This window comes from Asparagus officinalis, chromosome 4, assembly GCF_001876935.1.
Source record: "Asparagus officinalis chromosome 4, Aspof.V1, whole genome shotgun sequence".
Classification (NCBI taxonomy): domain Eukaryota; kingdom Viridiplantae; phylum Streptophyta; class Magnoliopsida; order Asparagales; family Asparagaceae; genus Asparagus; species Asparagus officinalis.
Genome location: NC_033797.1, coordinates 23,817,629 through 23,835,967, shown reverse-complemented (window position 1 = coordinate 23,835,967; position 18,339 = coordinate 23,817,629). Strand labels below are relative to the sequence as shown.

Below are 18,339 nucleotides of genomic sequence, written 5' to 3'. Positions count from 1 at the left end.
TCGTTTTAAGGGGTTCAACTCATTTTAACATCTCTAGAAGGATTTATAAATTGACAAATTATAGAAGGTTCCTTGATTTCTTGCTTTAACCCTTTGCCAAACAAGGCCAAAAAGGCATAGACATTAAACTGCTATGCTCGGCAAAATACGAAATCAAAACCATCAAATATCAAAGATACTGAGCAACCAAACAAAGTATAGCCTTCCTCTGTCAGCGATCAGCATCAAGACAGAGAGCAAAGAGCTCGAACAACTTTCCAAATCTAATTCAGTAAGGGGGTGTTTGGAAATCTGAAAGTGAATTTAAAATATGCAAGTTACTTTTTTTTGCAAATGAATTTTACATCAATGTCAGCACGCAAGTGAAATACAATGTTTGTTTGAAAAATTAAATTATTATCAAAAGTGCAATGTGAAGATGACGTGGCAAAATAAGATTAATTAGAAAATATAATTAAAATTATTTAATTAAATTAGTTATATTTTTGTTACTTTCATGTGACTTCACCACTTTTTTAGGGGAAGTCAAAATTGCATTAAATTTTATGTGGCAACTTTCTTACATCTCACTTTCATAACCACTTACATGAAAACAAACATCTTAATTGTTAGATGAAAGTAACTTTCTCACTTTCATCTTTCACTTGCATGCAAACAAACACCCCCTAAGAGCATAAGAAACCAAAAATATCAAATACATGATTCCAACCAAACTTTTAAATAATAATTCCGGAGTCGATTCAAAAAAAAAAAGTTAAAACCTCCACAAAGAAAAAAAGCAACCGCATATTGCGCCCCAGAGAATTCAGCAAAAAGCAGAGCATGTACAGCACATAACATCAAACATACAGAACATAGGATAAGAACACATAGTTCATGGCAACTTAGAACAATGAGCAAAGCAAATCAAGTCTCCTCATACTCACCCTCCTCTTCATCCTCATACTCCCCATCCTCATCCGCCGTCGCATCCTGATACTGCTGATACTCTGACACCAAATCATTCATGTTACTCTCTGCCTCCGTAAACTCCATCTCATCCATCCCCTCCCCCGTATACCAATGCAAGAAAGCCTTCCTCCTAAACATGGCAGTAAACTGCTCGCTCACCCTCCTAAACATCTCCTGTATCGACGTTGAGTTACCAATAAACGTCGACGCCATCTTCAGCCCAGTCGGTGGGATGTCACATACCGTGGACTTCACGTTGTGAGGAATCCACTCCACAAAGTAGGACGAGTTCTTGTTTTGGATGTTGATCATCTGCTCATCGACCTCTTTGGTGCTCATCTTGCCACGAAACATAGCGGAGGCGGTGAGGTATCGGCCATGGCGGGGGTCGGCGGCGCACATCATGTTCTTGGCGTCCCACATTTGTTGGGTGAGCTCGGGGACAGTGAGAGATCGGTACTGCTGGGACCCACGGGACGTGAGGGGTGCAAAGCCGACCATGAAGAAGTGGAGTCGAGGGAAGGGGATGAGATTGACGGCAAGCTTGCGGAGGTCAGAGTTGAGCTGACCAGGGAATCGGAGGCAGCATGTAACTCCGCTCATGGTAGCCGAAATTAAGTGATTGAGATCGCCAACTGAATTCAGTAAAACATCAAGTTAGAAATCAAACCAGTTTCAGAACGAAAGAAAAGGCATCATTATCGCCAAGGTTAATGATTCTATTAAGATAGCTAGACAATTGAAGGGACATGTGTCTGCAATAGATAAACCATCTTAAACAAACAAACAAATTTTGGAGGATGAGGCATAGTTGAGTTCAGTAACTGTAGATCTCAAAAATCAAAGTATAAAAGATTGTGTAATTCACATCTCCTTTCTTTCAGTATAATCATAATCATCATTACTCAAACATTTATCACAGTAAAAGGAGCAAGCATTGGATTGCAAAGTTCCAATTCTGATGGAGTTTAAGCTCAGCTATCGATCTAACATTAACCCTAGGTCCCTAACATAATCTGAATCAAGTTCCTCGTCAAGAATATTCAGGCAAAAGAGACCTGTCATAACCCTAAAACCCAGTCTTTTCCTTCCTACTCAAGAAGATATATTAAAGAATCAAAAGCATCTCCTAATTTGAATAACTGCACATCTCTTAACATATAATGCAAATATCCAAACAATGTTAAAAATAATGACAACGCATGTAATGTTAGCCTCTCTATAACGTAAAATGCAAAACAACGCAACACATAACGTAGGTTACATATTATCACAATTATCAAATATATCATGATTTTAATAAATAAAATCATCAGTTTCAATTCAAACATGGGTTTGATTCATACTCTATGTTCTGAGAAATATTTACCATCCAGAAAGAGGAAAAAACGAAGTCTTTGTCTAAAGAAATACATTGAGAAAGGGTGGATGGATAGAACCTTTCAACGAGATGGTGCTTTTTCAAATCTCTCAAAATGGAATTATATCATCACAGGAACACCAAAAGAAGTCATCATCAAGGCTTTGTAAACAATTGAAATGAAATACACAACTACTAAAAGTTCTAAACAAAGAAAATACTTTGCAGTCTCCTTGATAAATAACATTGAAATAACATAGTTATATTGAAAATAATGCATGTTATATTGAAATCACGTAAATTATATTGAAATAGTGCACAATTTAATGTTATAACTTAGATTTATGACGCGTCTGAGTTATTTCAAAGGGTTATGTAACATTTACGGTTTGTTACTTAACGCAAAATAATGAGTTAGGCAACAGGTTTTTTCAAAAATGGGTGTAAATAAGTGCAGGCAACAAAACAAAAGGCCAGCTAACAACCACCAAAGTGATTAGTCCTTAACATGTATAGCACTTGAAGCAATCAATAGACACTACCTTCAACTAAATCTCTCCATATATGCAAAACAAACACAAAGGAAATTAGCCTAATAGTAACAATATAAAAACTCCCTTTGAAAAGGAATGGAACATTATTAGGTGGTAGAAGTACTTACAGCTCGGGGTTGTCAGCTTGAGAGTGCGGAAGCAGATATCATAGAGGGCCTCATTATCGAGTACCATGCACTCATCTGCATTTTCCACAAGCTGGTGCACTGAAAGAGTAGCATTATAGGGCTCAACAACTGTATCAGAGACCTTTGGAGATGGGAAGACGGAGAAGGTGAGCATCATGCGATCGGGATACTCCTCTCTGATCTTCGATATCAACAATGTTCCCATGCCAGAGCCCGTTCCACCTCCCAAAGAGTGGCAGACTTGGAATCCTGCAGAGTAAAATCATCAACCAATATGGTGAAATTAATAAATGCATTTAGTAAATATATATTTGTTGATGAAAACACTGAAAATTAGAGAAGTGACAAACATATAGGTTGAGTTACGTGTACCGTATGACTAGCAACAATATAAAATTGAGCTGTCCATTTTTGGAATCAGAGGCCCCTGTGTCTAGGGGTGGAAATGAACCAAATAATTAACAAATAGTTCGATAATTGTTCGAATAACTATTCGATCATATTCGATTCGGTAGTTCATTTACCACTAAACAAATATTTTTTACTATTCGAGTTTACTAACGAATAGAATTTAACCAGATGTATATTCGATTTGTTTGTCTATTAAATATTCGTTTAAAATTTAATCACAACTTATTATTGGTATTATTGCACATATGATGTCATATTTTTAATTCACTTACCATTTCTATTTAACTTTTATATACTGATTTTAAGTCTTAAATAGTCTTAAATCTATTTTCTAATTAAAATTTTAATTTATATATATATACATCATATATTAAAAAGGAATACATTTTATTTATGAATTTTAATATTATTTGAAAATCAAATTTTTAGTAGAATAAATATACTCTAATATTCGATAAGTATTCGTGAATATTCATGAATATTTATCAAATACCAAGTATTCGAGTTCGAATTAGAAAAACTAGATATATGAATATTAGAGTCCGCATTCGAATTCGATAATTTTAAACAAATACAAATACGAATACCTTAGTATTCGATTCGATTCGATCGTTTACCACCCCTACCTGTGTCAGATCATTAATGTAAAGACCCATGAGATAATTAAAATCACATGACTTCATGAGATGACAATAAATCTCTAGGCGTTATAAACATTTACAAAAAATAACAAAGTTATTATTTAGCTTATCTGCAAAAACACGAAGAAAACATGTTTCCCCTAACTTAATACAGAACAAAACAATAGAGAACTAATAAAAACAGTTAACCATCTATAACAAGAATATAATAGCCGAACTCCGTAATAACCGACTCAGTAAATAAGTATAAACAAAAAACAAATACTGTAACCTTCCAACAAATATTTTGGAGAAACTGGTGATAAATGAATATAGCTGCAGATCTACATCCATTTCATTTTGATAACCAAACTGCAAGAATTTTATGTGTGATAAATGAATATAGCTGCAGATCTACATCCATTTCATTTTGATAACCAAACTGCAAGAATTTTATGTGTAGTATGGTGAGTCCACATATTTTACCGCATAATACAATCAACATAACCTTTCATTTTCTTTAAATTTCACTTACGATCTGAGCTTAAATTTTTCTTCATATACTTCCATACAGTAATAGGTGGTCAAGGAAAAAAATGAAATTAAAATAAGTATGAGAATTAAACATCCTAAATCTCTTTAAAATGACAAGAAAGAAAAGTGTCAAGCATCAGTTTACGAGATGCATAAAATGTATATGAATAAGTAATCAAAGAAGCAAGAGTTCCAAAGGAGAACATAAGAAAGAAATAGACATAGTATCTGATGGAATTTTATACAAGTCAATTATAGTGAAGTAATTAACTTGTGCAAATTTAAAAAAACATCAAGCACAATTCATGTATAATCTAAGCAATCTGCGACCAAACAACACAAAATCGAAACAAAAAAAAATCTCACCTTGCAAGCAATCACAGTTCTCTGCCTCTTTCCTCACAACATCGAGAACCGAATCAATCAACTCCGCTCCCTCAGTGTAATGCCCCTTGGCCCAGTTATTCCCAGCCCCGCTCTGCCCAAAAACGAAGTTATCGGGCCTAAAGATTTGACCGTAAGGCCCAGATCTGAGGCTGTCCATGGTCCCAGGCTCAAGATCCATGAGCACCGCCCTCGGCACGAAGCGTCCGCAGCTCGCCTCGTTGTAGTAGACATTGATGCGCTCCAGTTGCAGGTCGGTGTCGCCTTGGTATCGGCCGGTAGCGTCGATGCCGTGCTCGTCGCAGATGACCTCCCAGAACTTGGCACCGATCTGGTTGCCGCATTGGCCGCCCTGGATGTGGAGGATCTCTCGCATCTTGGTTAGGGTTTCGAGATTAGGGTTAGGGTTTGAGAGAGAGGGGGGTGGGGAGAAAAGGGTTTTTTTATATAATGGAGGAGGTGACGGTTCGCTTTGACGGCGACGGAAACGGCAGAGGGTGGAGGTTTTTGCTGACGGCCGTTTGGTTTGAATGGGGAATTTGGAGATTTTGAAGTAAACATTTTTGCAGGTCCTATATGTTTGTTTCGTAGTGCTCTTGCAATCAGGCCGGTCTGGATATTCTGATTAAACGTGGGGTCCTTGTGGTGGCAAACAGCTGGGCCTGGCCCAGATAATCGCTAGAAAGGAATGGGGCCCACCTTTTTGTGTTGTGGTCCTGTTACAACTTTCCTTTTTAACAAAGAGTAATTACACTAAAATCCCAAAAACTTGCAACATTTTGTAGTAATCCCCAGTTGCTTTCAACATTGCTCCAAACCCCCAATAACCGTTTGTGTTGCGCAAAACCCCCCCAATAAGTTTCTGTATTTTGCAAATAACCACGTAAATTAGAACGAAAAACCAACATAAAAAAGTCGTTTAGAAACTTATTTGATTTTTTTTAATTAGTGTAATTTAGCCGTAACAAAATTGGGGTTTCCTGCAAAAGTTATTGGGGGTTTAATGCGATTTCAAAGTTTCTTGTCATTTTACCCCAAATACTAAAAGGTCTAGGGGGTTTAGTGTAATTTACCCTATTAATTATTGTGATTTCAATATTAATTATTATGATTTCAATATTTTAATTCTCCTAACCAGGCAACCTAAATTAAAATTAAAGAACTTGCTTCTAAACAAAATTTCATGAAACAAACTTTGGGATAAAGATATCATGAAAGTTTTGCACTTTCTTATTTCAATAAAAAATCATAATTTTTTTAGAAACGTTTTTAACTTATATCATAATCTTTAATTAAAAATTCTCTCTAGATTATTGAGCACATGTATGGTAATGTGGTTGCTGCTGCTTGCTTATGTAGCACTCTTATTGGTGTCCTAATATTGTTATCAAATTTAGTTAAATATTTAGTAAAAAAAATTGCCCAAATAAATAGATAAGAGTGATGTAAAATCAAAAGGGTAATATTTGTCCATCTTTATAGCTTTTCCACCCAAAATCTGTCCCAGTTTTTTTTATCTAAACCATAAGTTGTTAGCAACCGAAGCTGGAGACAGGTCTAAATTTAATGATGCGGGACCATGAAGTAACATGGACGTCTGTTTCTTTTTGTTTGAATCATGCCAAACTCGGCTCCATTCATAAGCAAACTAGATTCTCTTATCTACCAAGTGACCTACCACAATAATTTCATTTTCCCAGGATTCAACTCTATGCAGATGAGAGATCCCAATTATCAAAACCATCAAATATCAAAGATACTGAGCAACCAAACATAGTACAGCCTTCCAGTCAGCGATCAGCATCAGGACAGAGAGCAAAGAGCTCGAACAACTTTCCAAATCTAATTCAGTAAGAGCATAAGAAACCAAAATATCGAATACATGATTCCAACCGAACTTTAACATAATAATTCCGGAGTCAATTCAGGAATATGAAGAAGTTAAAACCTCCACAAAGAAAAAAGCAACCCCATATTGCGCCCCAGAGAATTCAGCAGAAAGCAGAGCATATACAGCACATAACATCAAACATACAGAACATAGGATAAGAACACATAGTTCATGGCAGCTTAGAACAATGAGCAAAGCAAATCAAGCCTCCTCATACTCACCCACCACCTCTTCATCCTCATACTCCCCATCCTCATCCGCCGTCGCATCCTGATACTGCTGATACTCTGACACCAAATCATTCATGTTACTCTCTGCCTCCGTAAACTCCATCTCATCCATCCCCTCCCCCGTATACCAATGCAAGAAAGCCTTCCTCTTAAACATGGCAGTAAACTGCTCGCTCACCCTCCTAAACATCTCCTGTATCGACGTTGAGTTACCAATAAACGTCGACGCCATCTTCAGCCCAGTCGGTGGGATGTCACATACCGTGGACTTCACGTTGTGAGGAATCCACTCCACAAAGTAGGACGAGTTCTTGTTTTGGATGTTGATCATCTGCTCATCGACCTCTTTGGTGCTCATCTTGCCACGAAACATAGCGGAGGCGGTGAGGTATCGGCCATGGCGGGGGTCGGCGGCGCACATCATGTTCTTAGCGTCCCACATTTGTTGGGTGAGCTCGGGGACAGTGAGAGATCGGTACTGCTGGGACCCACGGGAGGTGAGGGGTGCAAAGCCGACCATGAAGAAGTGGAGTCGAGGGAAGGGGATGAGATTGACGGCAAGCTTGGTGAGGGGTGCAAAGCCGACCATGAAGAAGTGGAGTCGAGGGAAGGGGATGAGATTGACGGCAAGCTTGCGGAGGTCAGAGTTGAGCTGACCAGGGAATCGGAGGCAGCATGTAACTCCGCTCATGGTAGCCGAAATTAAGTGATTGAGATCGCCAACTGAATTCAGTAAAACATCAAGTTAGAAATCAAACCAGTTTCAGAACGAAAGAAAAGGCATCATTATCGCCAAGGTTAATGATTCTATTAAGATAGCTAGACAATTGAAGGGACATGTGTGTGCAATAGATAAACCATCTTAAACAAACTAACTAATTTTGGAGGATGAGGCATAGTTGAGCTCAGTAACAGTAGATCTCAAAAATCAAAGTATAAAAAAATTGTGTAGCATACATCTCCTTTCTTTCACTATAACCATAATCATCATTACTCAAACATTTATCACAGTAGAAGGAGCAAGCATTGGATTGCAAGGTTCCAATTCTAATGGAGTTTAAGCTCAGCTATCGATCTAACATTAACCCTAACATAATCTGAATCAAGTTCCTCATCAAGAATATTCAGGCAAAAGAGACCTGTCATAACCCTAAAACCTAGTCTTTCCCTTCCTACTCAAGAAGATATATTAAAGAATCAAAAGCATCTCCTACTTTGAATAACTGCACATCTCTTAACATATAATGCAAATGTCCAAACAATGTTGAAAATAATGACAACACATGAAACGTTAGCCTCTCGATAACGTAAAATGCAAAGCAATGTAATGCATAACATAGGTTACATATTATCACAATTATCAAATATATAGATTACATATTATCACAATTATCAAATATATCATGATTTTAATAAATAAAATCATCAGTTTCAATTCAAACATGGGTTTGATTCACACTCTATGTTATGAGAAATATTTACCATCCAGAAAGAGGAAAAAACGAAGTCTTTTTCTAAGGGTGTGTTTGGATTTCAATGGCGTTAAGGGAAGTTAAGGGAAACTAAGTGAGAGAAGGGAAGGGAAGGGAAGGGAGTTCCCTTCCCCTTGGTTACACCCTAATTTGGGGGGGTAACAAATTTTATACTATTAAAGGGTGAACCAAGGGAAACTAGGGTGAATAACTTCACCTCCTAAATGTTCCCAAACAAGGTGAAATACACAACTATTCAAAGTTCTAAACAAAGAAAATTATTTGCAGTTTGCAGTTTGCAGTTTGCAATCTCCTTGATAAATAACATTGAATTAACATAGTTATATTGAAAATAATGCATGTTATATTGAAATAAAGTAAATTTTATTGAAACAGTGCACAATTTATTGTTATAACTTAGATTTATGACGCGTCTGAGTTATTTCAAGGGGTTATGTAACATTTACGGTTTGTTACTTAACGCAAAATAATGAGTTAGGCAACGGGTTTTTTCAATAATGGGTGTAAATAAGTGCATGCAACAAAACAAAAGGCCAACTAACAACCACCAAAGTGATTAGTCCTTAACATGTATAGCACTTGAAGCAATCAATAGAGACTACCTTCAACTAAATCTCTCCATATATAGAAAACAAACACAAAGGAAATTAGCCTAATAGTAACAATATAAAAACTCCCTTTGAAAAGGAATGGAACATTATTAGGTGGGAGAAGTACTTACAGCTCGGGGTTGTCAGCTTTAGAGTGCGGAAGCAGATATCATAGAGGGCCTCATTATCGAGTACCATGCACTCATCTGCATTTTCCACAAGCTGGTGCACTGAAAGAGTAGCATTATAGGGCTCAACAACTGTATCAGAGACTTTTGGAGATGGGAAGACGGAGAAGGTGAGCATCATGCGATCGGGATACTCCTCTCTGATCTTTGATATCAACAATGTTCCCATGCCAGAGCCCGTTCCACCTCCCAAAGAGTGGCAGACTTGGAATCCTGCAGAGTAAAATCATCAACCAATATGGTGAAATTAATAATGCATTTAGTAAATATATATATGTCGATGAAAACACTGAAAATTAGGGAACTGTCAAACATATAGGTTGAGTTACTTGTACCGTATGACTAGCAACAATATAAAATTGAGCTGTCCGTTTTTGGAATCAGAGGCCCTGTGTCAGATCATTAATGTAAAGACCCATGAGATAATTAAAATCACATGACTTCATGAGATGACAATAAATCTCTGGGTGTAATAAACATTTACGAAAAATAACAAAGTTATTATTTAGCTTATCTGCAAAAACACAAAGAAAACATGTTTCCCCAAACTTAATACAGAACAAAACAATAGAGAACTAATAAAAACAGTTAACCATCTATAACAAGAATATAATAGCCGAACTCCCTTATAACCGACTCAGTAAATAACTATAAACAGAAAAACAAAATACTGTAACCTTCCAACAAATATTTTGGAGAAACTCGTGATAAATGAATATAGCTGCAGATCTACATCCATTTCATTTTGATAACCAAACTGCAAGAATTTTATGTGTAGTATGGTGAGTCCACATATTTTACCGCATAATACAATCAACATAACCTTCCATTTTCTTTAAATTTCACTTATGGTCTGAGCTTAAATTTTCTTCATATACTTCCATACAGTAATAAGTGATCAAGGAAAAAAATGAAATTAAAATAAGTATGAGAATTAAACATCCTAAATCTCTTTAAAATGACAAGAAAGAAAAGTGTCAAGCATCAGTTTACGAGATGCATAAAATGTATATGAATAAGTAATCAAAGAAGCAAGAGTTCCAAAGGAGAACATAAGAAAGAAATAGACATAGTATCTGATGGAATTTTATACAAGTCGATTATAGTGAAGTAATTAACTTGTGCAAATTTAAAAAAAACATCAAGCACAATTCATGTATAATCTAAGCAATCTGCGACCAAACAACACAAAATCGAAACAAAAAAAAATCTCACCTTGCAAGCAATCACAGTTCTCTGCCTCTTTCCTCACAACATCGAGAACCGAATCAATCAACTCCGCTCCCTCAGTGTAATGCCCCTTGGCCCAGTTATTCCCAGCCCCGCTCTGCCCAAAAACGAAGTTATCGGGCCTAAAGATTTGACCGTAAGGCCCAGATCTGAGGCTGTCCATGGTCCCAGGCTCAAGATCCATGAGCACCGCCCTCGGCACGAAGCGGCCGCAGCTCGCCTCGTTGTAGTAGACATTGACGCGCTCCAGTTGCAGGTCGGTGTCGCCTTGGTATCGGCCGGTGGCGTCGATGCCGTGCTCGTCGCAGATGACCTCCCAGAACTTGGCACCGATCTGGTTGCCGCATTGGCCGCCCTGGATGTGGAGGATCTCTCGCATCTTGGTTAGGGTTTCGAGATTAGGGTTAGGGTTTGAGAGAGAGAGAAGGGGATGGGGAGATGAGGGTTTTTTTATACAACGGAGGAGGTGACGGTTCGCTTTGACGGCGACGGAAAGGGCAGAGGGTGGGGGTTTTTTGCTGACGGCCGTTTGGTTTGAATGGGGAATTTGGAGGTTTTGAAGTAGATATTTTTGCAGGGCCTCTCTGTTTGTTTCGTAGTCACTCTTGCAATCAGGCCGGTCTGGATGTTCTGATTTATACGTGGGGTCCTTCGGGTGGCAAGCAGCTGGGCCTGGCCCAGATAATCGCTACAAAGGAATGGGGCCCACGTTATTGTGTTATGGTCCTGTTACAACTTTCCTTTTTAACGAAGAGTAATTACACTTCCTACAAAAGTTACTACGGGTTTAACGCGATTTCGAAGTTTTCTCGTCATGGTACTCCAAACTACTAAAAGTTCTTGGGTGTTTAGTGTAATTTACCCTATTAATTATTACGATTTCAATATTAATTATTATGGTTTCAATATTATAATTCTCCTAACCAAGCAACCTAAATTAAAATTAAAGAACTTCCTTCTAATCTAAATTCCATGAAACAAATTTTGAGATAAAGATATCATGAAAGCTTTGCACTTTCTTATTTTAATAAAAAAATCGGAATTTTATTGAGAAACTTGTTTAACTTATCTCATAATCTTTAATTAAGAATTCTCTCTAGATTATTCAGCAGATGTATGTTAATGTAGAATTCAACTGATGAATTTTGCTACTACATGCTTCTGTAGCATTCTTATTGGTGTCCTGATATTGTTATCAAATTTAGTTAAATATATATATAGTAAAAAAAATTGCCCAAAAAATAGATAGAGTGATGTAAAATCAAAAGGGTAATATTTGTCCATTTTTATGGTTTTTTTCCCCCAAAATCTGTCCCATTTTTTTTATCTATACCATAAGTTGTCGGTGACAGGTCTAAATTCCTTATTGATGGGGGACCATGAAGTAACATGGACGTCTGTTTCTTTTTGTTTGAATCATGCCAAACTTGGCTCCATTCATAAGCAAACTAGATTCTCTTATCTACCAACTGCCCTACCATAATAATTTCATTTTCCCAGGATTCAACTCTATGTAGATGAGAGATCCCAATTATCCTAGAAAATAAAACTTCGTTACTGCATAGCAAATTATACTCCTCACTCTAATCATCAAACATCTCCCTTGTCAATATCTCATCTTTCTTAGTAATTACTTACTAGTATTATTCGTTTTCCTTTCTCTTTATTTTATTTTATTTTTTTGTTATTCATCATCATCATCATCATCATCATTATTATTATTATTATTTGCGGGTGCCACCCTTGCAATTTGATATTTCCAGCTCATAGTCACCTGTCACTAGTAAGTGAATTGACATAATACTAAACGACGAAACTCTGTTGAATGGATAAAATGATGAACAACTTGCTAAAAAACCCATGTGTTAGCATATTCTTCAACAAAAGGATCATGCACATGCAATGATCCAAATTTATGTTAATAATGGTGCTCAGGATAAAGTTTGGATTGCCTTCGTTTCTGTTTTTGATCCAAAGAACTCCCTCATTGGACAAAAAGTGTTCATGTTGGGGATCTTGACACATTTGCATGTGTGTGAGATTGGGAAGCTTTAGTTATGGAGAAGAAAACGCGCGTACGTGTGAGAAGAGGGCCAGATCTATTGCGCTGTTCATAATGTTTTATGGTGGATTTATCTTTCAATGAATGAAGATGCATTTCTTTCTGATCAGTATAGAACTTAATTGCTGGAAACTAGCTAGACATAGAGAGTTTCTAATTGTATATAATATTCCCTTTCACGATCAACAAAACTTTATTTGAAAAGATACCGACTTTAGAAAAGGTTTCGAGATTTTATAGTGATAGTTGAAAACTTTGGAATGAAGGATATGCAGAGCTGTTATCCGAAAATGCAGCAACTATAAGTGAAAACTTGATAATTTTCAGCCAGAACATCAAAGGCCCTCGACTAAATTAATGAGATGTAAGAAGTTGATATGTCATCTACATTATAAGATAAAATCTAGCCTGTGGACTTTCAAGTACATGTTCAAAAAAACATATCATGCATCTAGTGTATCTTCTATTCAAACGCCAATGCGAGTGCAATTCATAATCCTTCAATGTTTGAAACAAAGGGGGGAAGGATGCACACCCTCAAAATAAAAAAGAAAAAGAAATAAACCAGAAAAATACATGCTCTGACGTTGTTGACATGCCTTGAATAAACCACATGACACTGATAAATGCTAAATTGCTATCCTAATATCCTTCGATATGATAAAATACAGACAAAATTAAGCAAATAAGATCATGAAATAAAGACTGCATCCACAAAGCCAATTAGCTTTGTCGTCTTCTTGTGCTTCATATGGCTCGTTCTTTTACGATGTCCATGCTCATCTCGCTTGGATCAGTTGCCTGCAACTCAACTTGTATCCCATCAAGTTCTCTCTTGAACCTATCCTTGGAACTGGCATACACCATCTTACTCCTCACCTTTGATGTGTCCGGAGACCTGTGCGCACGATGGCGTAAATATTTGGATTAATAGCTAATTCTGGTTGTTTCATGGTACGTACTCTATTGCACTCCTATTCATTCTTAGGAACTTGGGTTTTGTTCGCACAAGGGTTGTTTTCTATTTTAGAATGTACTTTTTAAAATTGTAACGTATAGGATTTGAAGTTGGATTAATCCGAAAATATATCTGGTTTATATTCAAAAGAGGGTTTTTTCCTCTCTATCTCTCTCTCTCTCTCCAGAAACTGGATGGGATCAAAGATAATAGGATTTTAAGTTTTAACATTTTGTTTCTAGAAGTCACCAACAAAGTGCCTTAGAACTAGTACTTCCAAAAAGACAAAGGCCTTTATCCTTTTTCAGTTGGCAGCATATCATGAGGAGATGGTAAATAATTTGGGTTTTTATGATGTTGGTTCCTTGATCTGAATTATTTTAGAATAATCCTCCAAAACAAGTACACTTTAAACTGGTCCCCTGAATCTCATAAGTTGTATAAAATAGGCGCCTCGCTTTAAAATCTGCTACCTTCAACCAAACAAGAAAATGGCGCCATGAGGATTCAGGAGTTTTAAGTGTAAAAAAAACAATTTAATTAGAATGTGCAAGTGTTTATGTGCAATTAGCTCTTAGATTTATAACAGCTTTCCTACATCAAAAACGTGAGCCTGACAAAAGCCAAAAAAATTCATAACTTGTGGAGAGGCCAATGAGAACAATATCATGGTAAAGATTTAGAAAACTTCACAGTAACTTACTGACCACGCAACAAAGATGATCTTGCTCTTCTGGCAGTTCTCGTCAGTGACAAAGTCGAAATCAAACACGGCATAGCGGCACTCATTAGGCGGCATGCACGCTGTAAAGTCATCGTATGTCTCTCCTGGCTGCCCCAGCTTCTCGACCATCACCCTCTGTGCAACCTCGTCAATCTTGAAAATAATGAACCGAAAGTTCCTCTTCGCCTTCAGTTCCAAGAACTTCAGCTTGCAGTCATCGTCTACCGCAATGCCCGATGCCGAATTCGCCTAGGCAACGTGACGACAGGAGCGAATCCAGAGTGTTTCAACAAGAAAAGGCACTATTAGAATAACTGTCAAACTTATTAAGTGTTTATTGCGCATGCACGATCTCTGTACTATTTGAGTCCGCCACTTATTGCCCCTAAATTTTTTTACTAGTATTTTTATTCGAACCCTAGAACACAGTTATCTAGTTGTTATTTTTATCCATCACTTGACTATTGACTATGACTATGACGCCAATGTATTGCAGAGAGATCTCCTGATATTTTAATGTTTTGCATAGCGACGTTCATTTCTTATTGGTGTCGGAATATACTCCATCTATAATAGAGTTCAGATAACAAGGAGAAAATACAGCTCTGAGATCAAGATCTAAGTAGCAATGCTAGCCACCCGCGCTCGTGGGGCTCACGCGCTGTGGCTGCGACACATGTCCCTAAAAGTTGTGGCCGCGACGTATGTCCCCTTAGGGACATGTGTTGCTCCTTCAGCGCGTGTGAGCCACACGCGCGCCCGTAGCTAGACCCCCTCAGATCTAAATGCTAATAAAAAAAAAGGAAGAGGTAAGAAGTTGCGCATCTCCTATTGTACAGAGGATACGTCTGTAACTGAACTTTTTATAATGAAATGTTATTACAGAACATGAGGGAATGTTTTACTGAAGAAAATAAACTCGTCATTGTAACTTGTTAGCATTCTCTAGTTAAAATTTTGTTTTTGTTACTTATTTCTTCGACGGTAAGAGGTACGTGAAATTTAAAATTTTACATAGTTGAAAATAAATCAAATTAAAATTCGAGCTTTGCGATATGGACAGAACATGTTAATAAAATAAAGAAAACATAAAGATTTAGCTAGGACATTTACTCGATCACAAACTACATATGATACATGTAACATAAACTTTTGCAACTACTAGAACTGAGCGAGCGAGGAACTAAAGCGAGAAATGAACTCACCATGATTAGTAATTGAATGAGGAGGAAAGAAAGGCTGGCTCTTCCAAGAAATGAGAAAAGGAGAAGGGAGGAGGAGATGTTTTCTTAAAGGAGATTGGTTTGGGGGAAGGGGAGGAATTTGAGGGGAAGAGAGGCGCGAAAATAGTTGGTTGTGGCCACGTTTGGGCCTTTTGGGCCTTTAGGACCGAGTCTTAAGGAGAGCTCATTGCTCGCTCGTTCGTCGTTACGCTTGAATACGTGGACGGTATTTAAACTTTTGTCTATTTATTTATTTGTTTATTACTTATTTCCTTGTTTTTTTAACTACATAATGAATAGTAAATAACCTTTTTAATGGCCTTCTTAAAAAAATATAGAAATATACATCTTATGGGCGCGAAAATATTATTCATGATTATAATATAACTAGTTTTTATGCACGTGCAATGCACGTTGTTAAATATTAAAATAATTTATTTTTTATTTTATTACTATAAATAAGTCAGATTTATTTTAATTATTAGATTTACTATAATTTTTATTTAAATATTATTAAAATTTTGATGTAATGGATTTTTATGCTAAACTGAGATCAATATACTTAACTGAGATATCATAATTGATTTTCGCAGAAAAAGATATCAGCTTACATAATAATATCTTTAAGCAGAATAGTAAAAGAAAATAAGTTAAATTAATACTACATATCATATTCTAAACTCTACTAATACCAAGTTATAGTATGGAGTCAATGATGAATAACAATATCATTATAAACTATAGTTCTAGTAATAAAAAAATAATATGTCTTATTACATTGAAAATAGAATTACACTGTACTTTTCAAATTATAAGCTCATATTTTATAATAAACAATCTCAAATGCAAACATAAAAAAAGAAGTATGATAAACATATATATATATATATATATATATATATATATATATATGAGATCTCAGCCTATATTATTTGATATACTTAAAATAAAAAAAGACAAAAACTAAAAATTAATGTTAACTATAGTATAATTTTATGTGATAAAAGCAATCACATAAGCATACAAAAATACTACAAATTTTGCATAAAAATTCCTTCTAAAAATTCCTAATTTTACTCAAAAATTAAGTTATAGTATAAAATGTTCAAAAAATATTATCATTTATTCTTTTTAGTTCATATTTTATTTGAGCCGAGATCAACCTTTCTCCACCTTTATCTTATTATTGGGGGATTCTAGAGTAGCGTCTTTATCATCTACATCAATTGTGATATCAAGTTAGAGTTGAATTTATTGAAATTGATCTCTTCAAATAATAAAGTCCAACACCAAATTAACCCAATTGTCTTATACTCCCCCCTCAAAAATCATAATCATAATCCTGAATTGGGTTTGTTCATAATAAAGAACAAAATACAATGTCAAGAGACAAAAAAGAAAAAAAGAAGGAATTGAATAAGAATCGCTAGGTTTGTACATGATAAAGAGAAAAGGACAATATAAGAGTCCAGAAATATATTAGGATGTACTTGGATCAATTAAATTATATTATTACTCATAATTGATATGCATAAGAGACAAAACGTGTTGACAACCTTAAATTATAAAACAAGTTGTATGTGCTCTCTAACATAATTTTTTAATGAAAGCAACCCACACGATTAATTTTGAAAATCTCTTAGTTTTGTGGAAGAGTTTGGGTGTAAATAACAAATATTAAATTATCTAACCTGATTAAAGTAGGATCATATAAGTTAACCCCATACATGAAATTTATTTTAACAAAAACCCATATATAAGTATTATAATTTGCATTGAGATCAAAGATATGTGTGATATTCTCTTTAACTTTTATACAAACAATATCTATTTAAATAATAATATAATAATTAAACTTTGTAATCTAAAAAGAAATCAAACATACAATATAATTAATTACTTTAAAATAATCCAATCTAATTTAATAAGAAGAAAATATATGAAAGTACTGTGAAAGTTGTTACAATTTTATAATTCTTAATTCTTAAACAATCTAATCTATTCTAATAAAAAGAAAATAACAAAGACACATACTTGTTGAAGGAGATAAAAGTACTGTGAAAATTATTGTAATTTCTTGATCTGAAAAAAGATCAAATATACAATATAATTAATTACTTTAAAATAATCTAATCTAATCTAATAACAAAGGCACATGCTTGTAGAAGGAGATAAAAGTGCTATAGAAATTATTGTAATTTCTTGGCTTATATATATTGATATATGATGTTGTCTGTGAGAGGATAATAATGATAAATAGAGTTCTATTTAAATAATAATAGTATAATTAAACTTTGAAACTAACTATGCAGTACTTTGAACTACTTTAATTTTAGTCAGTGAGAGATCGCCACTTTGTGTGTAATCATTAATCATATAACATGTGAATAATTATTTGCAGATTGGTATTATTAAATTATGTAGCATGTGAATAATTGTTTACAATTAGATCATTAATCATATATAAGAGCGAGGAGGTAAATTTGGTATTTAATAAATCATCTAATTAACCTAAGCATACCGTGAACTATTTGAATTTTAGTGAGTGGGAGATCGCCATGCTGTGTGTAATTATTAATCATATATCATGTGAATACTTGTTCTCAGTTTGACATTATTAATCATGTAGCACGTGAATAATTATTTGCAGTTTGATCATTGATCACATAAAAGAGTGAGGAGGGTAAATTTGGCATTTAATAAATCGTTTAATTTACCTAAGCTGCTCTTTCATTCAGGTTTATATTTTAATTTAAACTATATCCTTATCTTCATACTATGTATATCCAATAAGAATTCATCAATTTA

At 35.3% G+C, this 18,339-nt stretch overlaps 3 protein-coding genes across 3 annotated transcripts; all 3 read right to left on the bottom strand.

Annotated features, from left to right (window-relative positions):
• LOC109836954 (tubulin beta-2 chain-like) lies at positions 679 to 5,481 on the bottom strand. The gene is made up of 3 exons (XM_020405017.1): positions 4,925 to 5,481; positions 2,973 to 3,242; positions 679 to 1,586 (listed from the first exon to the last, which is right to left on the bottom strand). The coding sequence occupies exons 1-3, from the start codon at positions 5,316 to 5,318 to the stop codon at positions 907 to 909; spliced, it is 1,344 nt and encodes a 447-aa protein (XP_020260606.1). The 5' UTR covers positions 5,319 to 5,481; the 3' UTR covers positions 679 to 906.
• Positions 6,764 to 11,148, bottom strand: LOC109836953 (tubulin beta-1 chain-like). The gene is made up of 4 exons (XM_020405016.1): positions 10,550 to 11,148; positions 9,278 to 9,547; positions 7,650 to 7,786; positions 6,764 to 7,580 (listed from the first exon to the last, which is right to left on the bottom strand). Exons 1-4 carry the CDS (start codon positions 10,941 to 10,943, stop codon positions 7,035 to 7,037), a joined length of 1,347 nt encoding a protein of 448 aa, XP_020260605.1. The 5' UTR covers positions 10,944 to 11,148; the 3' UTR covers positions 6,764 to 7,034.
• On the bottom strand, positions 13,056 to 15,585 carry LOC109836955 (actin-depolymerizing factor). Its single transcript, XM_020405018.1, has 3 exons — positions 15,514 to 15,585; positions 14,292 to 14,557; positions 13,056 to 13,524 (listed from the first exon to the last, which is right to left on the bottom strand). Exons 1-3 carry the CDS (start codon positions 15,514 to 15,516, stop codon positions 13,374 to 13,376), a joined length of 420 nt encoding a protein of 139 aa, XP_020260607.1. The 5' UTR covers positions 15,517 to 15,585; the 3' UTR covers positions 13,056 to 13,373.